Source organism: Vitis riparia, chromosome 7 (assembly GCF_004353265.1).
Source record: "Vitis riparia cultivar Riparia Gloire de Montpellier isolate 1030 chromosome 7, EGFV_Vit.rip_1.0, whole genome shotgun sequence".
NCBI classification, from domain to species: domain Eukaryota; kingdom Viridiplantae; phylum Streptophyta; class Magnoliopsida; order Vitales; family Vitaceae; genus Vitis; species Vitis riparia.
This window is the reverse complement of record NC_048437.1, coordinates 12,035,204-12,062,811: the sequence shown is the minus strand read 5'-3', so window position 1 is coordinate 12,062,811 and position 27,608 is coordinate 12,035,204. Positions and strand designations below refer to the sequence as shown.

The 27,608-nt window shown below is 33.7% G+C and overlaps 2 protein-coding genes across 2 annotated transcripts; both read left to right on the top strand.

The window, feature by feature from the left end:
• Window positions 1-527: 527 nt before the first annotated feature.
• On the top strand, window positions 528-13,606 carry LOC117917511 (putative rRNA methyltransferase YqxC). The gene is made up of 9 exons (XM_034833808.1): window positions 528-715; window positions 831-912; window positions 1,978-2,057; window positions 9,663-9,765; window positions 9,893-10,049; window positions 10,807-10,935; window positions 11,289-11,375; window positions 11,757-11,801; window positions 13,224-13,606. Exons 1-9 carry the CDS (start codon window positions 625-627, stop codon window positions 13,350-13,352), a joined length of 903 nt encoding a protein of 300 aa, XP_034689699.1. The 5' UTR covers window positions 528-624; the 3' UTR covers window positions 13,353-13,606.
• A 7,498-nt stretch (window positions 13,607-21,104) lies between these two features.
• On the top strand, window positions 21,105-26,762 carry LOC117917368 (rhodanese-like domain-containing protein 4A, chloroplastic). Its single transcript, XM_034833612.1, has 5 exons — window positions 21,105-21,781; window positions 23,975-24,077; window positions 25,358-25,603; window positions 26,263-26,349; window positions 26,443-26,762. The coding sequence occupies exons 1-4, from the start codon at window positions 21,117-21,119 to the stop codon at window positions 26,314-26,316; spliced, it is 1,068 nt and encodes a 355-aa protein (XP_034689503.1). The 5' UTR covers window positions 21,105-21,116; the 3' UTR covers window positions 26,317-26,349; window positions 26,443-26,762.
• The last annotated feature ends 846 nt before the right edge of the window (window positions 26,763-27,608 follow it).

Sequence of the window (27,608 nt, the reverse complement as noted above, 5' to 3'; positions counted from 1 at the left end):
TGAACCTAAACTCGATCATAACCCAAATTGAGTTTGGGATTGAAAAAACCTAAAACAAGCCCAACATGTATATTGGAAACAATTATCCAACCTCGTCCAAAATTTGGGTTGGGTTTGGGTCAAGTCAGGTCAACTTGCGAAGTTGCACTTGTAGTTCTATCATTTATAAAAATGACAATGTGATAAGTTTTTTCAAATACCTGTCCTGCTTTGCCCATAATTGGACAAGTTTGAAATTTACATAAATTGATTTAGGATTGGTTTGAAATTCTTTTTAAAATTGGAGATGTATTTGGGTGAATTCAGGTGTTGCCTTATCTCGTTCTACCAAACCCCTATTATATATATTTAATTTATTTTATTTTTTTATTTTTTATTTTTAATATAATTATAATAATAATAAAAAAAGTTAAAAATTTATCCAAAAAAAAAAAAAAAAACGTTCGCATAGCTTCGGACCGTTTAGGAATTATTTCGAAGAAACGGGTCGGGGTTGGGATGGGACTATCCCTAATATCATATTCCACAGCTTTGGGTTTATTCGGCATGTGGGTGATGAACCCACGTTATATCCGAGCTCCACCCTCGTTTGTTTCCCGCCTGTTCGTTTAGCAATCAAAGCAAATGGCACTGCAGATACCCAAGCTGCCCACAATCTCACGATGTTGTTCTTCAACCTTGTTTTTCTTCTCCAAATCGACCTCTCCTGTAAATGGTACTTTTTCCCATAAATTCCCTTGATTTTATTCAGCACTATGGGTTTTGTTTCTGGGTACTTTGTTTTATTGCCGAAATCCATACTGAATATCAACCTTTCGTTGGATTTTCAGCCAGCTGGGTCAGAACCCATCTGCGAAGTTCCTTTAGAAGCTTCGCTACTACCAAGCCAGGGAAGATTCAACCACTCAAGAAGTATGTTTTCTAGAGCTTCGTCCTAAAAATGTGATTTTTTTTTTGTTTTTTTTGTGGGTTTTTGATAAATGATGGGATTGATGCAGAGTCATGGAGACTCTTCTAATCTAAACAATACAAATTAATTACATGGGGGAAACCTTCTTCATTGGAACATGCCATTGTCTCCATTTGGGTATATAGTCATTTGATTACCAATGAACGATTAACAAAATTGAAAAGTAATTTTTTTTTTTTTAATTTAATTGGAGGCCCAAATCAATTATTTGGGCACGCCTCTTCCTTCTTTTGCAGTAAACCCCATGTAAAGGTGTGATTTTTTTTTTTTTAAAGTGGCAGTTTGTAACAGTTCCATGGGTTTAGATTGTGCTGATAAAGAGGTGGTGTTGGTGATTTTGTTGGCGGTGGTGGAGGTAGTGCTGGCCGCAGTTGGGGTTTTATAAGTATTCATGAAGATGTTAGCTTTGTATGTGTGGAAGAAATTAATATGTGTATATTGACTATGGTTGTGATAATGGAACCGCGGAATTGTAGTTACGGTAGTTCAGATTGAATTGTATTTCTGGTGTTGATGGAGCAGCTGTTAGTTGTCGATGTTGGCAACAATGGCAAACTCTTTCTATGTTCATTACCCAACATGATTTTTATTTTGATGTTTATTTTTCTCTTTTGGTGGTTTCCAAAGCAAAATGTTGCCTTATTGATGCAATTCAGAGATTACAGATGAGGCTTTAATGGATTGGTTTGCATAATACATTGCAATTTCAATAACTTCTTTTGTAGTATATCAAGGCAGAAAAGATGTGTTGCCCTGCTGGATCAGGCAATCACATATATGTTATGGAAACTTTTGGGGACGATCTGTCCAGTTTGTATACCAGCAGATTCTTCATCGCTAAGATGAGCCTTTCTGCTCGCTTCTTTACCAGCTAGGGGCGAGAGAAACCACTATTGATTAGAAAGGAATTGCCATTAACCAATAAATTAGTGATGATTAGTGACAGATCTGTTTTCCATTTTCATATACGCTTTTACCACACTGTGTACTGCTATTTGCATTTTCAGGAAAAGGAGGCTGGATGAGGTATGTCTTGAAAGATTTCAGCAATACAGCCGGACCTTCATACAGTCATGGATTTTACAAGGTACATGGTACTTTTCACTGAAAAGTATCCTTTCTGTGTTTAATTTGGAGCATGCTGAGCAAATACCATTCTGCTCATCCCATAACTCATTGAATTTAAAGTAAGCATTTTGTTTTAGTGCATTCTGAAAGTTTCAGCTTTCAAGGACTAGCTCATCTTTTGGGAATTTCATGTTTAAACTAGATTGTTCATGGAACAAAACTGTAAGGAGGGACTTATGTCAGGATGTAAGCAAACCCTTTTTTTACATTTGCAATATCTTATTGCTCAGACCTACTGAAGTTAGTTGGTATTCCTTACCAGCTAGGACAATGTCAGTTTTACACTGACTAATATACTCCTAATTGGGCATCCTATCACTGATCAAGTATGCTCAAAAGACAAAAGCTTATTCCTTGATTTTTCCATTCAAGTTGGTTTCATTAAAATAATTATTTGATGCTTTCTCTATTGGTTCTGTTGAAATATGAACATAAAATCCTTTTCCAACAACATTGTTAGACTAACGCTACCGTGTTCTCCTTAATGAGTAATGTGCTTTTCTCTCTCTTGCTTCATGTTTTTTCATGAAGATACTGCCACTTATTTTAGAACTTCATAAAAGGTACTGTATCTAAGTGACAACAATGTTTCAATTATTGTATCCATGTGCAAATTGATACAAGCTTGTTGATAGGCCTACAAACTGCTGGTGTTAAGATATGATCATGAAAGTTGGAAATCGGATTTTATTATTATTTAAGAAGAAAATGAGTATAATTTATAGACTACCTTCTAGATTAAAAGTAGGAAACTAAAGAATACGGTCAGAAAAAAGGAAACTAACTCTTATAATTGTGCACTAAGTTAGGAAGAAAACACCAACTACAATATTCTACAGCTGTACGGTTGATATATACTATTTTGAAAGGGGATAGATTCCCTGGTTTCCTATTGCAATGTGGGGAGATCAACCTTTGGGTTCTCCATTTTCAGGATTATTCAGAATAGTCATAGTTAAAAACCATCATATTTCATCAATTCTTGGCTTTACTCATCCTTTTCTCTTGGAAAGTTAATTGTCGTTGTAACTTTTCTAATTTTGACATAGAAGATCTAGAAAGACTTATGTCCTCTCTTACTTGTTTGCACTTATCTCCATCCATTCCAAATGCAAGAGCTTGGTCTTTATCATCTTCTTTAGGTTTATTTTATAGTAAAGTCTTGTCCAACCATTCTGGTCCAATTCTTTTTTTTCCTACTAATTTTGTTTGAAAATCTCAAGTCTCTTTCAAGGTCAAGTCATTTGCTTCATTAGTGGCACACAAGAAGGTAAACACCAATGACATGCTACAGTTGAAAAGACCCTACAAAGCCCTTAGTCCTCATGTTTATAAGTTGCGTAAGGAGCATGGAGAATCGGTAGATCATCTCTTCTTATATTATCCTTTGGCATTGGAGTTATGGTACAAATTATTTAGATTGGCCAAGATGGATTGGGTTCTTGAAGGAGTATTTGTGATATGATAACAATCTCATTTAAGGGATCGGGAAGCTCCAGGAGAGACCTAGTACTATGGTAAACAACTTATCTTACTTGAAAGAAAATGCTAGGATTTTTTAGGACAAGGCAAGGACTTTAGAAATTCTTTGGGATACCATTCATTTTCTTACTTCTTTTTGGGCCTCTTACACTACAACTTTTAAGGGCATTCCCTTTAATGTGGTTCAACTTGATACATTATCAGTGTATAGTTCTAAGGGTGTGGGTTAGTAAGGAGAGGTTGTTATTTGTATTTACCATATCGTTTAAGGTATACCACAAATGTTTAGGTTTACTTAGTACTTTGGAGGTTCTATTTGTTTAGTTTTTGTTTGTGGGGGGATTCCTAATCCTTTTATTGTACTTTTTACTTCATATTTTAATATACATTGTTGTTTCAAATATAAAAAAAATCCAAGTTTTATAACACTCCCCCTTAAGCTGGTGCATACATGTTGTGCAGTTCCAGCTTGATCACCATGAAATCAAACAGAGTACTTGACAGCCGCTTCGTAAAAACATCTACAAGTTGTTGTTGTGTAGATACAAAGGGTGTTGTGATTTTTTGGGCTTCAATTTTCTCTTTGAAGTGTCAATCCACTTCAACATGTTTTGTTATATCATGTTGAACTGAGTTGTGGGAAATGCTAATGGCAAGCTTGTTGTCATGGTGAATCTTTGTTGGTTCATTGAATTCTAACCCAAGTACTTTGAGTAGACCTCGAATCCTTAAAACTTCATAAATGCATAGTAATATAGCTCTATATTCTGCCTCTACATTTCATCTAAGCACAACATTTTGCTTTTTGCTTCTCCAAGTGACCGGATTGCTCCCAATAAATGTGTAGTACCTTGTGGTTGATCTTTAATCCTTGATTGACCCAGCCAATCCGCATTTGTATTTTCCTCTACATGTAACTCACCATTTTTCTTGAAGATTAGGCCCTTTCCTAGGGTAGCCTTCAAGTATTTCAGTATCCGTAGCACAACTTTCATGTGACGTTTTAGGGGTGAGTGCATGAATTGACTTACAATGCTAACCACGTAAGCAATATCAAGTCAAGTGTGGGAAAGACATATCAATTTTCCTACCAGCCGTTGATACCTTCCTTTGTCAACTGGAACACCTTCTAGCTCGACTCCCAACCTATGGCTTGGATCTATAGGAGTCTCGCTTGGTTTGCATAACTGAGATCGAGTGTATACTTCCTTTGAGTAACCGAGATGCCCCCTTTAAACCTTGCCACCTAGATTCTAAGGAAGTACTGAAGATTGTCAAGATCTTTGATTTTGAATTCCTTGGCAAGAAGTGATTTCACATATATATTTTTTCTTGATCACCACCTATGATAATTGTCATCCATATAAACAATTAAAATAGTAAGTTTCATTAGTGAGGATTGTTTGTAAAACAACATATAGTCTCCTTAATTTTGACAAAACCTATAAAGTTTAGAGACTTGGTAAACCTCACAAACCAAGCTCTAGGTGATTGCTTGAGACCATATGAGGATTTTTTTTTTCAATTTACAAACTTTCCTAGAACCATTTATCTTCTCAAAACCTACTGGCAAATTCCATGTACACCTGTTCTTCAAGATTCCCATGTAAAAAAACATTCTTTACATAAAAAAGATGTAGATTCCAATCATGATTTGCAGCAATGGAGAGAAGGACTCTTATGGAGCTCATCTTTGCAACTAGGGAAAAAGTTCCTTTATAATAAATATCAGAAGTTTGTTTGTACCCCTTTTTTTTTTATCAGAAACGAAGATAAATATATTAATAGAAGGAAAGATACATGAGAAAGAAAGAAAAAAGAAACAAAAGAAACCACAAGAAGGATGAGAGGTCCTTCCTACACAATCTGAACAACATAAAAACCCCCAACATTAGCTAAAAACAAAGAGAAACCCCCAAACTCAAACTTTTGAAGCGCAAACCTCACTCCAGTTGAGTTGTAACACATTTAAAGGAACTCCTCTAAAAGCTATAGAACAAGAAGCCCAAAGAGAGGAATAGAACAACCAATAAATCTCTCTATAGATCCATCCGCTTGGTACTTAATGGTAAAGACCCATTTACAACCAATAGGTTTCTTGCCACTTGACAATTCTACCACTTCCTAGGTGTCATTTTTATGTAAGGCACTCATTTCTTCAAAGACAACTTCCTTCCACCTAGGATCTAATAGAGCTTCTTTAATAATGTTTGGAATAGGCTCTAGGGATAGGTTTGTGGTGAAGGCTTTATAAGTTGATTTTAATTGGTAATAAGAAATAAAGTTGGCTAATGGATGTTGGGTGTAGGTTCTAACACCTTTTCTAATAGTAATGAGAATATCTAGATTGATTTCTAAAGAAGAACAAGGTTGTTTAGATTCTAGAGTTTGGAGGAAAGTTGAAGAAGATGAAGTGGAAGAAGAAGAAGGAGAAGAAATATTTTTCATACCTTTCTTCGAAGTTAAATATTTTCCGCATGAAGGAAAATTTGGGACTATAACTGGAGGATGATTATCTCTTTTCCTTCTAGTTTAGACCATAGGCGTTTTTTTCGATTTCTTTGTTACCTTCTTTAGATCTCAGAGTGTTATCCAACTGTTGCTCATGAGTATTTTATCTCCCTGATTAGTTATCTACTGTCTGCCTTGGATTTTCATTCTCAATCATTCCTCCAAAGTTAGTCTCAGCTTGTATGAATTCCAATAAAGCGAGTATTATAATGGCTATAGGTTTATTCTGGCTGAGACATAGTAGGTTTTCTATTTTCCCCTCCTCCCCTTGAAAACCTGTCTAAATTAATAAGATGAGGTCTCAAAGAATTTTACATCCATGGTCACAAAGGTTTTCCTCGTGGGAGGGTGAAAACACTTGTATCGTTGAGTGGATGAATATTGTACAAAGACACATTTAAGGGCTCTTAGTTCAAGCTTAGACTAATCTTTCCCATGAATATGGACAAACGCTACACATCCAAATACCCGAGGAAGTAGAGACTTTCAAAAGGTCAAGGGGAACTTTAAGGTTAAGTGGTTTTTTATGGCATACAGTTTATGGGATATGTTGTTGTATGAACTACCTCTCCCCACAAAATATCAGTGTTCTCCCTACTTCCCACAAGCGGTTTTTTTTCCTCTCAATCATTCCATTTTGTTGAGGGGTGTCTACACTTGAGAGAAGTATACAATCCAATTCTCCACCAAGTAAGGACTTAGGATAGAATTAAAATAGTCTCTTGCACTGTCTATCCTTAGAATTTGAATTTGGCTATGGAATTGGTTTAGAATTATTTTATGGAAGGCTTTGAAGGTTTGAGTAGCTTCAGATTTATCTTTTAGGACATATATCGAGGTTATTTGGCTAAAACCATCAATGAAAGTAATGAACAATTTGAAACCATTATAAGTGTTTACTCTTGAAGGACCCCAAATATTATTGTGGATAGTAGAAAATGGAATTTTAGACTATTGGTTACTCAAGGGGAAAGATACACTACAACTTTTAGCTAACTCATAGACTTGAGACTGAAACTTTGAGACGTCAACATTAACAAAGAAATCCAAACACAAAGTTTTAAGAGATAAGAAACTTGGGTGACCCAATCTATAGTATATCAACCAGATCTGCTCCTCTTTTTCTTTTAACACCTTAGCGACATATCCTAGAGCATTCTTCGTAGTCTTGGAATCAAGATAATACAGTCCCTCCTCTTTGGCACTGCCAATCCTCTTTCCTGTAGTTAGGTCCAAAAAAATGCAATGAGAAGGATAAAAAATCACACGACAGTTTAGATACTTTGTAAGTTTGCTAATAGATAGGAACAATATTTAGGAACATGAAGTACAAAATCAAGAGTAAGTCTTGGTGTCACTGAAACTGAACCTTTTCCAATAATAGGTACCATCAGCAACAATAACTTTTTTAGGTTTAGAGTTGGATTTATAAGAATGAAAAAAAAAAACAAAAAAATTGTCACTTTTCATGTGATTTGAAGCCCCTAAGTTGATGATCCAAGGTTTAGAGTCACAAGAAACGTTAAGAGTTGAAATAGTGTTACCTGTTTGAGCAAAGAAGGATTAAGAATTGGAAGTGTTGGACGGGTCCTGAGTTTTCCCAACTATTTTTCTTCTGTTGCCACACCTTCTTTTGATCACCTTCATATTTGATCATAACTTCTTAAGGGTTAAGATATCTTGAGAACCATTATCCATCAGTAAAGATCACTAAGACAAGGAAGGGGTTCTGTACCCAAGACTCTACCCCATACCTCTTCAAATTTTGGTCATAAGCCAGCCAGGAAGCCAAATACTTGGTCTGGTTCCAGCATCTCTGCCATGGTTGCAGCATCTTCAAGTGCCACCATCTCAAAATGTTGGAGGAGATCTAATTCCTGCCACAACACCATCAGAATTGATCCTGTAATGGTTGTTTTCAATTCAAGGATCCGAGCTGCATTCCCTTTCTTGGAGAGGCTTTTGTCACAGCATCCTACACCATTTTAGCCGTTAAAAAGTACAAAAAGGGTCGACCAATCTTGGGTTTCATGGAGTTCAACAACCAAGAAATCACCATAGAATTTTCAGCGTCCCTAATTTCAAATTTTGGATCTGTTTCCTTTGTCTCTTTGACACTCCCCCAGAACATATTCCATATTTCCTTGACTCTAGGAATAATTTGGTCAATTAAGACCAGGAGAAAATATTTTCTCCATTCAAATTTTCAGTGGTAATATGAAGGGTTGGATTTTCAAGGCTAGGATTAATTTTGACGGAGGTTTGAGTGAGGGTTGAATTGGACTCCTCAGAAATGGACAATTTTGATAGAGAAAGAGTGAATGGCAATTAAGGCCAAGGAAAAAAACATAAACCCAAAGAAAATTAGGAAAAATGAATTCCCAAGAAAAAAAAAAAAAAAGCAATTATGGTTGTGAAAGAAAGATAAACACCAGAAAAGATTCCAGATCTGATACCATAAAAGTTGGAATCAGAATTTCTTGTAACTTGAGAAGAAACATGAGTACAATTTATGGACTACCTTCTAAACTAAAAAATGGAAACTAACTCTTATAATTCTACACTAAGGAAAAAACACCAAGTACAATATTCTATAGTTGTACAGTTGATATATACAATCTGGAAGGAAATAAACTCCTTGATTTCCTGTTCCTAAAAAGTCCATGCTTTCTAACAAATCATAGTTTTATTACAGGCAGTATCATACTTTTCACTAATATGTCTAAAGGTGAATATTTATTCCTAATTACAAGGATTGGAAAAGGCGACACTGGTGTTATAAGAAATAGCATTTAGGGTTTATTTGGGAGGTCTGGTGGTATTGATCAAAATTATTTGGATCATCATTTTGTATTCAAAATTTCAAATATTTCATCTAGAATGGTTCATCACAGAAAATGGCAGTCATAGTTGCAGATATTCTTAAAATTTTAAACAGTGTCATGTCATGAAACCCTGATCTGACAACATGAGCTATAGTGATAGGTTCCATTTGTTTAGTGTCTCCATGATTTGTTCTTTCAGTTTTCAATTTCCATGTGACTTTGCAATGAGGCCATTCTATGTACAGGGTACTTCCAGAAGAATGTCCAACTTTTGACTCACTTCTGTCAACTAGGATTTTCCTCATAGACAAACAAATATTTTATTAACAGTGCCAAACAAAGAGGAGCACCTGAAGTACATAGGTAGCATACAAAGGGCACCAAAAGGGCTCACTTCTATCAACTAGTTATGATGATAACAACACATTCAAATCTAATTTATGCACATGATATGAAATTTCTGGATTAAATCTGAATATAGCTGTAAGCTAATGAGCATTCATGTGCCACTTTGGTCTTATTTTGATGGTCCATTGGAATGTCTTGCCCCATTGTATTTTATCATTTAAAAATTGTCGTATGAGTTATGAGCTTTCTGTTTCAAAGGTTTGATGATGGACTTGTGGTGTACACTTCATCATTTGCATCGAAATAAGTGTTTTGGAATAGGGAGTTGCCTTTAGCTGTTTGCTTCATCATTTTCATCGAGCAGTCTCTCTGCATTCTCTGACATGTCCCTGTTTCAGGTAAAGTGTTTGTGGATGGAAAAGTGGTGAACAAAGCTGGAACTCCTGTCTCAGATAAAGCTGTTGTAGAGATAATGGCTGAAGTTCCAAAATATGTATGTAGGTGAATACACCCCTTAAAAAACCCATCTTGGACTTTCTTTATATGAAATGTAGTTGTTTCATATTGCAGTAAGGCGTAGAATTTTTATTTTATTTATTTATTTTCTATTACGTGTTACTTAATCCAGAGCAGGATATAAGTTAGAGGCTGCCATTGAACAACTGGGTGTCGAGGTTAGTGGAAAAGTAGCTCTTGATTCAGGGTTGTCCACTGGAGGATTTACCGACTGCTTGCTTCAGTATGGTGCTTCATTCGTCTATGGAGTTGATGTGGGTTATGGTCAGGTATTGTTACTTTTTCTCTGGATAGATCTTACAAATAGCGTGTAGAAGAAAACGCATACAAGGATTTACATAATAGGAGATTTGATTAGACAAACTCAGGTGGCAATGATCTCTTGGTTATGATCATGTTTACAGACATCCAGATGCGTTATACCACATTAGTCGTCAGTGCACATGTGATTGATGGGAGCATTGCCTGTCTGTACAGCACCGGTTCAAAATGATTTAAATAAGTATTTTTATTGCATCCAAGAGAATTGCTAAGTCAGCTATTTTCCTACTGTAATTCTTCCGCTCTTATGAGTTTCATTCCAATGGCAGAAAAAATTAAATAGATAAAATAAATAAGAAACCAAAAAAAAAAAAAAAAAAGTGAAAGCTTCTTGAATTTTAAATAATTACTGAAAGAAATTTTATATTGAATTCAAAAAGTGCATCATGGTGTCCATGACACGGTTAGAACCAGTAGACAATTAATAAAACTTCAGTAGGGTTTTGATGACTGGGAAATTCCTCTGTTCATCTTCCTCTTCTTCTAGTATTGTGAGAGTCCTTGTTAGGTGCCTTGTTTTTTCTTCTTCCTTTTTTTTTTGGTTTGTTTTCCTATGTATGTCTTATTTACTCCAATATAGAACATGTTTCAAATGATGCCCAACTCCCCTAATCACCCAATTTTTTGACCTGTGCTACTATGGATGATTGGATCTTCAAGTGGTTCATGTTTGGTAATGGATGCTAATTTCTTCATCTTCATTAGGTGGCAGACAAAATTCGTCGAGATGAACGTGTCAGTGTGGTAGAACGAACAAATTTAAGATATCTTCCTGGACTCCCTCAAAAAGTTGATTTGGTGACACTGGACCTTTCATTCATTTCTATACTCTTGGTAAGCTTTCAAATCTCATTGAAGTGTCACCTTCCTTTGTTTTAGATTTTTTTTCTTTTTCTTTTTACTTTTCATTCAGTTAATCTCAGCTATTATAGTTTGATTTTTCAGCATTGTACTCAATAGACAAATTGTTGTATTTTGGAAGCAATGGTATTGCACTTTATTGGAGGATTTTGATTTGGTTTATCTAATCACATGTTTGAGAAAATGCAGTGAATTAAAGTATAAAAGAGTGAGATGAATCGAGTTAAAATCGTCTAGCATGTTCCATTGTCATTCACAACTATTGATTATTACGGCTTTGTTTTGGGCACACTGTATCAGGTGTAAATTTTCTTTTACTTATGCAGGTCATCCCTGCCGTTGTCAATGTTATGAAGGAAGAGTCAACATTAGTTACCTTGGTGAAACCTCAATTCGAGGCTCGCAGGTCCCAAGTAAGAAGCTTCCTTCTCTGTATCTCTAATTATTATTTTTTGACTCCCTTTCATACTTCTTTTCTCATTGAAGACCCTATTATGACTATGGTCTATGTTAAGTTCATTCTGAAAATGGATACTCGAAATTCTACAGTAGAGTAGGGATTATTACCACATTATAGAAAGTGAAGCCACCTCCCTAACTTGAGGTTGTTACTGTGACAATTTTACAACTGCTCTCTTACTGATAGCCTGGACAGTCTACATAGTTGAAGGTTAATTTGGTGAAATTGTTCTGTGAGCATACTCATCTCTAGGCTTCACAACTGCTTGTGGCCATGAACCCTTTTAATATATATATTGAAGTTTGATACTAAATATGTCTTTTCCTTGATACAGGTGGGAGGTGGTGGAATTGTGAGGGATCCCCTAGTTCATCAGGAGGTACGTAAACTTTTTATTCCCATATCTTGTTATTGGTAAATTTACTTTTCATGGCAGCTCAATGTTAAGAGAATAAGGCTTTGTTTAGTAACTATTTTTGAAAACAGTTTTCTATTCTCCAAAACAAAAAAAACCCGTTTGACAACTAGAAAACAAAAACAACTTTCTATTCTTAAAACAAAGAATAGAGTGTTTTCAGAGAACATGTTTCAATTGTCTTCACTTGTTTTCTGAAGGTTGTTTAAAAAAATAATTATATAAATATATAGAATAATTAAAAATAAAGCACTATATATAAGAGTTATTTTTAAAACATATTTAAAAACATAGAAAATAGGTTAAAAAACATTTAAGGTTCCTAAACAAACTTTTGTTTTACAAAACATTAGAAAACAGTTTTCAAAAACTGTTCCCAAACAAACCCTAAGTGTCTCATGGGAAATTTCTGATTTCTATTCTCAATTATTATTTTGCATCATTGAGTTGCTGATAAAGAAACCAATAGAGAGCAAACTTAATGGATGTTATTGAGCTATGTTAGGTGAACGAACTCTGAATTGAATGGGTTGGACTTAATGAAGAAACTTTGAATTGAACGGGTTGGACTTAATGAAGAAACAACTAGAGGCTAGACTCAAACACATAATTTTTAAACCTTTTGAGGTCATAGTTATTAGCTTTTTAGTAAATAAGTATGACATGCTTTATTAAAATGACTTTAGGGGCCAAATTGTGTTTGGCAAGGATAGCTAGGATTACACCAGCCTGTGATGGATTTGATTCTTCTGCATTTATATTTTAAAGTTTTGTGGATTGTTTTATTTCTTTTAGCATTGGTGTGCATTGTTAGGTCTTGACTTTTCAACCTTCCATGCTTCCCTTGATGGGAGTGGATTAAAGATTGTCTGTTGTTTCTCTCGAGTTTAATTTCCTTTACCTAATGCTTGATTTGGCCCTTGGGAATTAGGAGGAAAAGTGCCCGTTCGGAAACTATTCTTAAAAATGTATTCCTATTTTTGTAATACAAAACATTTTTCGAACTTCAAGAACACGTTTGGCAAGTTTTGAACTGAAACAACTTTTTGAGAATGCATTATATAAACAACTTGTACAAATTTAAGTTGTTTTTTATAGAATGTTTTGGGAAGCAATTGAACAGACGGAGAATAAGCTGTGGATTTTTGCATTAAACATAAGCACACAATACCTTCATGGAGAGTAGAAAAAACTGCTTTTCATGTTTGAGTTATCAAACTCAATTTTCTTCATGAGAACTACTTTTAGAATTGTTCTTAAAAACTGGTTAATTCTGTGTTTCTAGATTCTTTTTCCTTGTGTATTCAAATCAATGAAACAACACATTGATGTTTGGCTCGTAAGAAAATTGAAAAAATATTCTGTTAATGATATTTGATTATGCAGGTTCTTGAGAGGATAATTAAGGGTGTGGAGAGTTTTGGATTTGAATGCAAAGGATGGATCGAATCTCCTCTAAAGGGTGCTGAAGGGAACACAGAATTTCTAGTTTGCTTTACCCGGAAACCCGAGTAAATTGCAGACTAACTTCACCCATGAAAGAAGATGAAGAGTGTATCGTGGATGAGAAGACACAGGTGCAGTAGATGTGATATCTCCACAAAAGAAAACCCAGTTACTTTTTAAGGGTTTGTGATTGCACATTGCACATTGCACATTGCCAGTTGTATTTTTTTTTTTCGTTAAGGGAAAGTGATTACGAGGAAAAATGACTTGAATAATTTGTAAAATGCTTTCTTTGTTATAAAATATGAAAATTTATTGGATTATGAGAACTTGTAGATGATCATCCATATTAATATTTTACTTTTTCTGGAGTATTTTTTGTTTATTCTCTCCTCGTTTCTTATTCTCGTTCTTTTACTTTACAACATATTATGAGCATAATGATTTTGGTATGTAGAAAAAGAGAAATGCTCAGGATAGAATAAGAGAAGAATTTATATAGATATGTAGTCTTATTTTCTTAAAAAAAAAAATAAAAATGCAAAGTGGTATGTCATTGTATTTCATTTTTATTTATTGTATCTTATAGCCAAAAGCTATGTAAATCATATTTTGTATAATCAAGCCAGAAACTTGTAATTATAAATATTTTAATTTTCTAATGGTTAGAAGTTCTATAGAAATTTTTTTATAATTAGAAGTTATGAAAACAATCTTTATTAATCATTATTTCATAGTCAAAGTTATGTAAGTCATATTTTATATAATCAAATTCGAAGTTTGTAATTATTGATAATTTCATTTTATAATAGCTAGAAGTTAATATAGACAACTTTTTTATAAAAAAAATTATAGAAACAATTTTTATTGATAATTATTTCATAGCTAGAAGTTATACATATAATTATTTCAAAACAAAATTGTCAATTAACAACTATGTAGTTAGAAGCTACATAAACAATTTTTAATTTTATTATATAATCAAAAGTTATATCATAATACAATTGTCTATTGTTTAATGTTATTACAATATTACTTGAATTTTAACTATTCATAGTATGAAGCTATGTATAGAAAGTTAATAAATTAATAATTGTTAAAACTCATATCGCCAAAAGCTATATGAAAAATATTTTATTATAAACTTGTATTATATAGTCAGAAATTATATAATTGTTATTATTTATGACTTGAAGTTATGAAAATAAGAAAATTAATATTCTTTATACTAATCAAAGGATATACTAAAGTTGTCAATATGAATTTTCTTATAACTAGAAGCAATAGAAAACAAAATTGTTAACTAACAATTTTGTACAACTTTAAGAAATTTATGTAACAAAAAATTATAATAAAAATATATTATAGTCCAAAGCTATGTGTAGACCCCTCTAGGGAGCTCTGTTTTTGCTTATTATTATGGTTTGAAATAAGGGAGCATGGGATGACCCGGAGAAGAGATTTTTCCATTTTTTTAGTGAAGGGGGGACACCTCCCAAGAGAGCAGCTGCCTTGGACGTGTGGCAAGGGAGATTGGCTGCCCATGAAAGTAGTTGCAAGCCCATGCTTGCTGAGCGAGAAACCGGGAAGCAGGTAATGGCTTCCTCAGAAAGATAGACCGGCTGCCAAAAAAAAAAGAAAAGGGGAGGAAGAAAGAAAAGAAAAGGGAGACAGGAAAAAGGTTGGGGGGATGCAGAGACGGGGGATAGCCAGAGGGAGAAGAGGTGGAAGGATAGCGGTCTGATTTCTTGCCCACCCAGCTGGAGAGAGTTATTTCGAGGTACGTTTATTGTAGATTTTTCGACAGCATCTATTGGTGTGCATTTCTACTCTGTTTTTACTGATTCTCGGATGATGATTGTTGATTGGGAGTGAACACCTTCAGATTTTTGCTAATGGTTTTGTAGTGGTTTGGTTTGCTCTGGTTTTGATTTCTCCATGAGATATTTTTTGTAACCACGTTTTACCTTTCATTTGATGCTCATTTAATCTTACCCACCATCATCTAAGCCTGTTGGTACTATATGAAGCATAGCTTGTCAGGCTCATTTTCTTGTAGCAACTCTTTGTGCTCTGTTTTGGTTATCCTCCTCTGCTCTTGATATCCGTCCATGGTGCGTGTCCATTTTCTTACCTCTGCTTGAGGGGGTAAGGAACTACAGAGTACGTACCCTCAGTCTGTAGGTATGAAGTGCCATAACATGTCCGTCACGGCTGGGTGACTTCATGCATGTATCTGCTAAGTATGGCATTCAAATGCATCTGCAGAAGTACTCGCCAATATGGCTCCCTGTCCTTTGAAGCGATTAAAGTCCGAGTTCAAGATTCTTGCAAAGAGTTAGTTTGATGGCTTTCTGAATCTAAGAAAGGAGGACTGTTCAAGTGTTCAATAGCCCAGAGCGACTTGTTTGGCTGGCCGTGTTGCAAGATTTGGTGCTTTCCTTAATTGCTAATCTCGCTGTCAGTACCAACATTGGAGATCGGGCTGCTCTAGTGGCAGCCATGGTTGGAATGAATAAGCGGCAACTGAAGTGTGGTGGGTGTTCCGGGTGTTATGGCACGAGAGAATCTGGGTGTTGATGGGCAATGCATTAGTCAACCTCCTTACATTTCATGAAGATGTCTTCAGCAGCCCGCCCCTTTATGATACAGAAGCTGTACCATGTTATTCATGGGATTTGACTTATGTTGGATATGCTACAAATGGAACCATGCATGTACAGTCATTCATCCCTACCCATGCCATTACTCACCTCCATTAACCTGAACCTCTCTTCACTACCCACGTCCCCAATACCTACCCCACCTAAATACCTATAAACCCATTCATTCCCTTTACATCCGAGAACCATCGTGGTTTTCTTTTATTATTACTTTCTTGCTTGGGAATCATCACATGTCAATGAAGTCAATGGAAGATTTTTTTTGTGGGCCATCCTGGAATGTACATGCCCATTTTTCTTTTGGTCTTACACGTTTTCATTCTAACCTTTACTTTAGTTTATCTCATTATTATTATTATTATTAATATTAATATTATTATTATTATTATTTTCTAAATTTCATCTTCATATAAATTTTTCAAAAAGTCTAGTTACTAAATTTAATTTTTAAAATATCACCTAAAAATAAATCTTCAAGAAATAGTAACAATAATTATAAATTCCGGTTTTCAAATTCTAATCCCTAATTCCCATAATTCTAATCTTTCACACTTATTTATTTAATTATTATTATTTTCGTTATTATTATCATTATTCAATTTATCCATTTATTTATTTCTTTTAAAAATCTCAATCATTAAAATTCAAATTTTCAAAAATCCAATTTTTAATCTCAAAAATTCCAGTATTCACGTTCACTCGTTTAAATATTATTTTGTTATTATTATCATTATTTTATTTATTTGTTTGTTTGTTTCCTTTAAAAATTCCAATCATTAAAGTTTAATTTTTCAAAATTCCAATTTCTTTTAAATTTAATTTCTAAAAATCCAAATTCCAAACAAACTCTAAAACTCCAAATTTCTAGTGATCTTCGAGATTCCAATTTTTCAATTAAATTTCAAAAATCTAATTTTCTCCTGAATAGTTTTAATTCCGCTCTGGCTTTCAAACAATCTTCTGCTCCTCTTGACTTTAATAAGCAGGAATAAATTTTTCATAATTCCAGAATAATAGAATCTGTGATATTAATTCATGCAAAATAAATGGGCTTTGGTAGGGGCCCAACATATGTGTTTTCCTTATAATTGATTGATTGTTTGTTTGATTTGATTATGATACATGATTGATTTATCCTATTCTATGACATGCTCGAAATTATTCCTTAATTGTGCACTAACCTCTCTCTCGATAGCGCATGGTGGCTCGTTGCCCAGGTACGCACCTACTTTCACTCTGGTAATTGTCTAAGCATATTTTGATTCTCACTTGTGTATGATTTATTCTGGGTACTCATTGATTTACTCGTTCATTGTCATGATTGCTTCATTTTATTAGTAGAGACCCGACTTTAGGGACTTAAAGGGGTGTTACGGTTTTTACCGTACCTTCCTGATAAGTAACCTGACCTCCGAACCTGACCCGGTTTTTCACAGACCACCTTTTCCAAAACAAGGAGTCACACTTAGGGTTTTTCTTTCTTATTTTGTTTACCCTTTAAAAATAAAACAAAAATAAGTGGCGACTCCAAGTCATTTTTCCTAATCAATAAAATCAATTTTTTCAAATTAAAAATCGAGCTCGCCATCAAGTAGGAAACGCATTGGGCCGAAATGCGGGGTCCACACTATGATAACAAGCATTTATATAGAAGTTAAATTTTAGGTTGCATGAAAACATGATATCTATATTTTCAATGGTTAATATTTGAAATTTTGAACTAAGAATTAATTTTTGCACATTGATTTAGATAATAATAATATTTGAATACAAAATTATAAATCTATTATTACAATTGGTTTAATTATTAAAATATTTTTTAGTTACTTCATGCATAAATTGCTCACGTTTACAAAATCAAATGTGCGAGATATTTAAGAAATATGTAACTTCAAATTATCTTTTCCATATTTGTTTTGTTGTATTATATATGTTCTTATTGTTTTTTCACAACTTATTAAGTTATGTTCTCATCAATAACTAGTATTTTTCTGTTGATTTTAACTCTTCCTCTACAATAAAATTTCTTTGACTCTATAAGAACGAGGTCTTTATGACATATTCTATGACTTGTCATTTTAATAAAACTCTTGTTTCATTAATTATACAACATTGATAACAAATTATATTAATATTATATCAGACAATAGAAATCTAATTAAATGTTTTAAAAGAGCTCATACTATGTCCCTAATAGTATTTGAGTCTATACGAAGACCAACTTGGTCCCCCGGAATAAACAATAATGCATTAATTCATTATAAAGTCATTTAAACTTACGTTATAACCAAAAGTTTTTATCTAGTGACTAATCTACCTATACACTTGAAAGATGGAATGACATATTGTGTAAATAATCATTTTAATAAGATAATTTTCCTATTGTTAGGAGGAGAAAAGTCAATTCTAGAAGAACAACATAAAATTATTTGAAATGCATTGATTTTGACTCGTCTTTATTCTTGTATTAATTAATATGAACTGGAAGTTCAAAAGATTATTTATTTATAACAACTTGCAAATCGATTATCAAATGCATTTACCGATGTAAAAATGGTGACAAGTTCATTTATATTAGCCATGAATATTCTACTATGGATTGATCTTCCTTAAGGACAATTAAATAATAAGTCTAAGACAAGCCTAAAGCATAGTAGACTCATCAGCTCAAAAGATTCAATTCTCTGTAAGAATAAAACATAAGGAAAATACTTGAAACTTAGTCCTCTTAAAGAAGTTATAAAATGACTTATCAATTCTAAATATCCCCTAAAATAGCACAAATAAAACAAATAGCTCATGAAAAGGATCAAATAAAACAAATAACCATTGAAGAGATATATTCAATAAATAGGCCTTGAAGAAAAATAACATATTCAAGACATGATGATGTTGGTCTAGTAATTGATTTCTTCTCGATTCCTACACCCAAATTTGAAAATATACCATTGTGCTTATTTTGAAATACATGCTTGCATGACGGAACACCATCTTAGTAGGTAATGAAGTTAATCCCCATATCCTAAGGGTTCATGACCAAAGTTATGAATTTGTATTTCCCATATTATACATTTAATGCATGTGGGAAGATTAAGGTTGGGGCAAGTTGTTCGGAAATGACTAATCCGAGTCAAATCCAAATTAAGAAACAATCAATCAAAGTTCAACCGAATTTAAGCTACTCAATATAATCTCATTTTTCTAAATTCGGGTTGGTCGGATTGTATGATTCAAAATCCATTTACAATATTTAAAAAAAAATATTTGTTGATACATTTATATGAAATCTAAATAGTAAATAAGACAAGATTTCAAGATAGCAATAAAAAATAAATATAAATTTATATATTTTCTAAAAAGTATATAATATAATATAATTTTATATTTTTTTCTTAAAAATATTAAAATATAAATATTATTATATAGGATAATATGCATTATAAATATTATAAAAACATTATATTGAGCTTAGGTTAAGCTCGGGTTGTTGAAACCCTGACTCAAGGTTAACCCAAATTAAGTTTAGATTGAAAAAAATCCAAACCAAGCTCAACCTAAATATTAAAAATGATTGTCTAAATTTGGTTAAACATTAGGTTGGGTTTGGGTTGGATTAGGCCAAGGTATCATGACCAAAGTCATAAACCTACTAAATTGTATACAATGTAAAATGACCAAAGTCATACACCTATATTAATGTTTTTATATACCATGAATATTACATGGAATTGAGAAATGTAGATTCAAGTATCTAAAAGAAAGTGTTCATTTGTGACTCTTGATGGAAGGTCACTTGACCTAATATAAAAGAGTTCTTGGTCTCCCTCTTCATTTATCCCAAGTTAATGAGATTTCCTATCATTTGTACAAATATTAAGATTGAGAGAGAGAGACATAAAGTAAGAAAAGAGAAGATATAAGATGTCAATATCAATACAAGGTGACAAAGTGTCATCAAAGTGAGGCAATATTATGAACAATCTACATAAGGTGATCTTTATTACAATGACACAATACGAGTTTTATAAATCTATTTTGATTCATTAAACTAGATGTGAGATCTTTTTTCTTAGTTTTCTAACATATATAGCTAAAAGCTTCTCCTTTAATTGATGTTTATTCATTTAGATTCTCCATATATATATATATATATATATATGTATGTATTTCTTTTTAAGCATTATGCATTTACTCAAATTCTAACTCAACCTATCATGTAAGATGAAAATTTTAAGGTTATGATTGGTTCCCGGAAAATACTAAGGAAAGAAAAAAAATGCAAAGGAAAATGATTTTTTCATATTTGGTTGCCTTATGAAAAATATAAAAGAAAATCAAATATAATTAAAACTAATTAAAAACTTATGTATTTTAAAATTATTTAATCTTTATATTAATGAGTTAAAATAAATAAAATGAGTTTGAAGTAAAAAATAAAAATAACTTATCAACTTTTAATTCATTTTTTATTTTCCTTCACTTTTTCTTTCTTTCTATTTTTCCTTTGTATTTTCTTTCCCTTGCATTTTCCTTCAAATTTTCTGAGAACCAAACATAGCCGAAAGGATGGAGAAAGATGGGAAAATGAGCTTGTCGGGTTATAAAATATATAATGAACTCTTTTTAATTTTATAAATGAATGTTGTTAGTTTCTCTAGGTTGAGAATTTAGAATATAAATAGAGTATGTTTCATTAATTTTGTAGATAGCATTCTAGGTTCTAATAATGTTTAATAACCTTTTTTTTAAACTGTTTTCAAGATTTAATTAAAATCAAAATATCCACCTTTTGTTGACTAAAATTAAAAGAAGAGGCAGGTTTGAAATAAAAAAATATTTTTTCATTTTCAAATAATTTTTAAGTATTCTAAAAAATCTAGTCCATGGTATCAAACTATTCCATCCTTTTTACTTCAATAGTATTAAAATTTAAAGATAAAATTTATCAAAAATAAACATAAACCTCCTTATTATTCATAATATTTGAGGAAAAGAAGAATTTTGGCAAAACATAAAAAAAAAAAAATACAAAATAAAAAATAAAAAATAAAAACATAAAAATAAAGAGTAAAAATAAAGAGAGAGAGGAAGTGGATGAGTTTTCAGAAACTATAAAACGAAATTGCAATCTTATCATCTTGTCATCAAATCCAAAAGCTCTCTAACATTCATGGAGTCCCTTCACAGTTACAGAGCCCTCCCACCTTCCAAACCCTTCCAAAACCACCCTAAAACCCTCAAACCCATCGGTCTCCTCCCAAACTCCATTCCCATCAACAAACCCACAACTGCCCACCCTCCCCTTAACCATCTTCTCATCTTCAAAACCTCCTCTCCCTCTCCCTCTCCCTCTCCTGCTTTTCTCTCTCAATTTCCACTAAAACCAGATAAAATCCCTCATCTCCTACTGGGTCTCTCCTCTTTCACTCCTCTTCCTTGCTTTGCTTCTGAAACTGTTGTGTCAGCCAACGACAAGATCAACTTAGAGTCTATAGTTGTTTCCATCGATGATTTTTTCAACAGGAACCCCTTTTTTGTCGCTGGGGTTACATTCATTTGGCTAGTTGTAGTGCCTCTGACCCAGGAGTATTTGAAGAAGTTCAAATTCATTTCTGCTATTAATGCCTTTAGGAAGCTCAGAGATGACCCTAATGCTCAGCTTTTGGATATCAGGGATGGGAAGAGCCTGGCCTATCTGGGTTCTCCCAATTTGAAGATTTTGAATAAGGGAGTGGTTCAGGTTCAGTTTTCTCAAGATGATGAAGATGCGTTTTTGAAGAGCGTGTCCACAAAGTTTGCTGATCCTAAGAATACCACTGTCTGTGTTCTCGACAAGTAAGTGCTGAAAATTCCTTTCAAACGGATAGAACCTAAGTTTTGTATTGAATGATTTAAACATAATTGAGAAATGGGTTCTGAAAATTTTGAGATTTTCAGCTCAAATATGTTATTTGTAGAGAGGGGTTAGAGGAATGGAGATTGTGTTCTAGAAAATTGTAGTTCAAATCTCCTGATTTTTGGATTCGTACAAGTGGGTCCAATTTGACTTAATCTAAGCTGGACAATACAGTAACAATACTGCTATTTAGAATTAAGGGTCTAGCTCGGCTCCAATGGAGGATAAGACATCTCCTATGATACTCATTAACAGCCCATAATCTTCAAATCTATAGTTTTTCTATATTTTTTTATTTTTTTATTTTTTATTTATTTTATTCCACCTCAACAGCGACGAGTTTGTTGTTTGTGAATGCTTAATAGTTTGGAGAGAAAAGATTTCAATGGTGATTCCACTTTTCCAAATACACAAAAGCTAGGTGCCATGCTTCTTAATGATTATGAAATATTTTGCATTGATGAAGAAGAAAAATGGACAATCAATAAATTTGTTGGTGTTTATCCTTTTGATGGAAAATGAGAAATTAAATATGATAAAGAAATTATTACTTATAGTTATTCTTTTCTGGCTGAAATTTTTGAACACTAAAAGTAAACTGCAAATGCAGATTGGGTGTTTTGGGTCAATTTGTTTTAATGAAAATGATATTTTGGCAGGAATAATGCTGTTGAATAAAATTTCGTGTGATATGTTGTTAAGGTAATGGCCTATTTCTTCGAAAGTAGCTTGCAGTACAAAGAAAAAAGGAAGCCACTTCTCTGCTTTCTGCATGGTTGTATATTAGCAAAAACTTCTGTTCTTTGACTTCTTTCTGTCCTGTGATTATGGCAGTAACATCATATTTCTAGAGCCATTCTCCCGATTTCAGATCTTCTTACTGATTAAAGGGCCATGGTGAAATATAGACTTGAATTTGTGGGTACGGTTTGTGCCAACATGTGCCTTGGTATTCGTCAACAGGACATGCTAGACTTGAGATAATCAGGATCAAAATCCAAAACAATAAATATTACTAGAAACAAAGTGTGTTTTTGGGGTTTTGCTTTTAACTGTATTTTGATGTTTGATGAAGCTTCAAGGTAGATTTGTATATTTTTGCAGAACAAAGAACAAGTTATTAGATTAGGTAATTGTGGATTTCAGGTATGATTCACCCTTGATCTACAGTGGTTTCATCGAATAAACTGAATCCTCTGGTTGAAGCATATTTTTCAAGTTTATTTTCTCTAGTTTGGATGAGTTTTCAGAACATGAATGATTCCAGTTGGCCTCCATTTCCCCTTTTTCTTCTTAGACACTTTTTTTCTAAGGGGTTTAAATAGTTTAGGATGAATGAACAGTAAATCAGTTGCTCATTCTAAAGGGCAGGGTGGTTCTTAATTTGATGATGAGTTCCTACATCAAAGTTCCCTCTAACATCCTGGTATTCAGGACCAGTCTATCCTTCTCTTCATTTATCGACTGGAGTTGCAGGCTTGTTTAGTCAGTGTGTATTATTGAGTAAAGCAGTTCCCATGAAAGACAAAATGAGTAATGGATTTTCTGCTTTCATTTGCTGACAGCTAAAGAGATGCCCAACATCTAGACTTGCCTGGATGTCTTAGCAAATCAGAAGAAGTTTATTGTTACTAGAATGAAAAAAGGAATGGGGTATCATTAACTGACATGGAGAGTCAAGCACGTATAATGTGCTTGATTCCTTCTTTTTTGGTGAATGTGAACAAGTTTGATAGGATCTTTTCTCCATAGACTAGCATCCTTATCTAAACGTTTTCTGTTGTATTTTATATGACTATTGAAAAAAAATGCCATGTGCTGTATCAGTTGAGCACTTATTGATCTGCTAGACTCTTAAAAGGAATGACATGCGCTGTACTGGTCAATCACCTTCCTAGGTTATATTAATGCTCCTTCCTCAATTCATTTATGCTTTTCTAGATAAATGTTTTAGCCAATAGAATACATGATGAATTCACAACAAATCGGTTGGGGACATAGAACGTTAGGGCTGCAGTGCATATCAAGTTATACTCTTGTACTCAGGCTTTGATGTTTCTTATCTTCTTTTTCTTCAAATAAGATTGTGATTATTATCTCATTGTTGTTTCCTCTTTTTGCTTGTAAGGTAGTTTTGATGGTAATTCCATGAAAGTGGCCGAGTTATTGTTCAAAAATGGATTCAAAGAGGCTTATGCAATCAGGGGTGGGATCAGAGGCAAGAATGGCTGGCAGGTACTCTTCCCTATCTTTCTTGTTTTTTTTTAACCACTGTTTGTCTATTCCATCAATGCTTGGGTCTCAGTTTCTTCTTGTAGAACTCCATTGAACCTGCACTATGTCAACTGTACCGCATTTAGATCCATTATTCATTAACCAAACTGAAATTGTCTTGTGGACCAAATTAGCAACAATGTCTTAAGAAGTTAAGTAGTTGGATGGTTAGGTTACATTTGGTCATTAGGATTTGAGCTCATAATGTATATCATACATTCTAGCACCCTCCTTCAAGTGTAGCCTCCTTTTTTGGTTTGGTCATTAGGATTTGAGCCCACAATGTATATCATACACTCCAACACCCTCCTTCAAGTGTAGCCCCCCATTTTGGGACTTACACGTGGGTCCAATAAATTGGGTAAATAAACATGCGGTGGTGAGGTTTGAACACTTGACGTCTGACCAAATAAGGTTCTGATATCATGTTGAACAACCAGTTTTCTTAAAAGCTTAAGCTTGTAGGATTTGAGCCCACAATGTATATCATGCACTCTAACAGTTATATGCCCAAGAAATTATATGGGTGGCTTAGTTCAATAGTGGATTCTACCTGTATAATCTGTTCTATGGCATCGGTGGGGTGTATGGACAAAATTTAGATTTTCTTACAGTGTTATATGCATTCAGTATGATTGATTATTTAAAAGTACCCATTTATTTTCTGAGTTTCTTATAAGGTTTCTTTTCTGTTTAATTCTTTTCTTTGTTAAACTAGTAATTCTGCATTTTAATTGCCATTTATGCTGGAGTAGAAGATCTTTGCATTTGCAGCTGCATTTGAGAGATTTCTAAGGAACCAAGTTTCAATTTCTTTGTTTTGTTTGAACTTGGCATTTATCTGCTTTATTGAAAACTTAATAAGAAAAGAATACTGAGCTGAAAGAGGTCTTTCCATCTATTTCTTTGTGCTATACATAACATGTAGTACATATCGTGCACACACTACATGTTCCTTGTATTGTTTGCTCTTTCTCATTATTGAGTATTTGTTTCTTGATAGGGCATTATTGAGAATTTTTGCTGTATTATTCTTATTTAAATAAAATAATTGGTATATATGGAAAGTTATAAGCAGGGGTTTGGGGCATTCCTGATTATTTGCTTGTATTTCACTCTTATTTTGCGTTTTTACTTTTAAGAAATCTTTTTCTTTTGATAGGAATCTTGCTTTAAGGAATCTTTGTATTCGTTAATGTTTAGTTGTTTATGTATTATGTTTTGTACATGCATGTTTGCAGGCAATTCAAGAGAACCTATTGCCACCATCAGTACATATTTATCCTAAGAAGAAGGTTAAAATGTCACGACAGCCTGAGGTAAATGGAGGCATTATTATTGAAGGTGAAGATAACTCCAAGGCTTCCTCTTCGGCAAGTGTACCTCTGGATAGCAGTGAAACAGTTGACAATGGATATGTGAAAAAGCCCATCAAATCCACCCCACAGGCAAAACTTGGTTCTAGATCATCCTCTCCCTATCCCAATGTATGGTCATTTTAACTTACTCTCTCTCTCTCTCTCTCTCCCTTCTGCCCTCCCTCCCTCTGTCAAGTAATTATATGAAGCCATTCAGGATTATGTTTAAGTTGGAATTACTAGTTGAATTTAATTTGAAGTCAAATTTCAGTGTTCTCTTTGCCACATCTTTTACAAGCATTACTTTAATTTTATTTTGGGGCCATTTCGATATCATTTATATCATCTATATCATGAAGAAAGCTACACCCACATTGCCACATGCACTTGAAGCCAACTTTTCGTCTTTTATCCTCATCCTGTTGAAAATAAAAGCCTGCTTTACATTTAAAAAAACCTCAATCATGTTCCAACTTTTCATTGAGCAATCTATGTAAATTACCAAGCCTTACGCCTCTCAACAGGTTATGAGGTAAGCACCATACACATTCTACTGATCACATTCCATGAGCCCTTCAATTTCTATGATACATTCACACATTGTAGTGTTCTCAACACTAATTGACCTGACTGAAAACCAAAACTATGCTGTTTTATAGTTACACATTCATATTTCACAACATGGAAGTCTAGAAATCATCATTCTGAATAACATGCATTGCTGTGTGTTCATTAACAGTTTCCTCCCAAATAAGCTGCTAACATATTTATTGGTATTTTTGGCATAGTACCCAGATTTGAAACCGCCATCTTCCCCAACTCCAGCAAAGCCACGAACCTGATGGAGCTGAAGCTCATCTGATCTTCAGGAAAAGGTGCTGTTGGGTTTACAACACTGATGAATCGGATGATGAAGTTGATATGTAATTTTGGGCATCAATGCTAATGTATTTTATGTTGAATTGCAGAGAGATTGTGTAGAATGGGATGCCATTGTTTTTGGAGTAATAGCAGTCATGAGGATCAGAATTTTGAATGCATCTTGTGATAACCCTTGGAATGATCCAAAACTCTGTAATTCTTGTTCTTTAGGCCAAAGTATGGATGTTGAATTCCTCTACTTCTCTACTCTTTCATTATTGAGTACTCAAACTTCTCGGATAGTTCATGTGTTATTCAATGAGTATTTACTGGTAAATTCTACTGTACCTCTTGTACACTGCAAAAAGTATCGTACATAGTTTTGTAAATTGATCATATTGTTTTAGTGGCATTTTTGCTACCTCAATTCTTTTCGTACTTGGTCATATTACTTCTAATTTGGTCACTTTGACTATGTTGATGTGTGAGATTGCAAAGTTCATCAGATTTCCTCTTTTTCGAAAATTTTGTCAAAACATCTGAAAGTCGGTTTTCAAGTTCAAAACCACGATTCTAATATAGTTGGAAGAGATTTTGAGTGTTGTTTTTCATGGGGGTGGTGAATTCTTTTTGGTGGCTTGGAATACTATTGTAAACTCTTGAGAAACAAGAGCAAAAATGTGGTGGGTTGGAAAGAGATCGGAATTTTAGTGAGTACCCATGTCTATGATTGTTGCATCTAAAACATTGCAACACCCCTTCCCTTCTTGGGGTATTGCTCTACCTAAAGGCTTACTGCCCCAAAGATCACTCCACCATCTACCATCCAGTCGGAATATTTTCTTGTCTTAACTAATCCAAAATCAGTTTCAAGATTTGTGGCTCTATGCTTCAACCCAAAATTTTAAAATCAAATGTCCCAACATTGACTCAAAATATGACAATTGAATCTTTACATGAAAGAATTGAGTGATCATCTTGGTCAATGAGAGGATTGCATCTTATTGCTTAAGAAAAGATCCTAACTAAGCCCCTCACTGGACCTTGCTTTCTATTTTCTCTTCTATGTTGTTCCACACTCCTTTCATGCTTGCAATTTATAAAAGAAATGACTAAGGTGAGAAAGCCACCACTAGGAGGGCAGTTAAAATGTCTCTTCACCTTGCCAATAAGACGAGGTAACCTTTCATACTTGTCGAGTGTCATGCATGTTATGACAGTTGGAGCTTGTATGGCAGCTCTAATTCACTTCTTGAGGCATTGACAATGGTCC

Excerpts from the sequence above, each read along its gene's own strand:
- LOC117917511 (XM_034833808.1), top strand. The coding sequence starts at position 625 with ATGGCACTGCAGATACCCAAGCTGCCCACAATCTCACGATGTTGTTCT. Across the intron at positions 10,936-11,288 it reads CATTCATTTCTATACTCTTG|GTCATCCCTGCCGTTGTCAA; the intron begins GTAAGCTTTCAA and ends TTACTTATGCAG. Across the intron at positions 11,802-13,223 it reads ATCCCCTAGTTCATCAGGAG|GTTCTTGAGAGGATAATTAA; the intron begins GTACGTAAACTT and ends TTGATTATGCAG.
- LOC117917368 (XM_034833612.1), top strand. The coding sequence starts at position 21,117 with ATGGAGTCCCTTCACAGTTACAGAGCCCTCCCACCTTCCAAACCCTTC. Across the intron at positions 24,078-25,357 it reads GAGGCAAGAATGGCTGGCAG|GCAATTCAAGAGAACCTATT; the intron begins GTACTCTTCCCT and ends GCATGTTTGCAG. Across the intron at positions 25,604-26,262 it reads CATCCTCTCCCTATCCCAAT|TACCCAGATTTGAAACCGCC; the intron begins GTATGGTCATTT and ends TTTTTGGCATAG.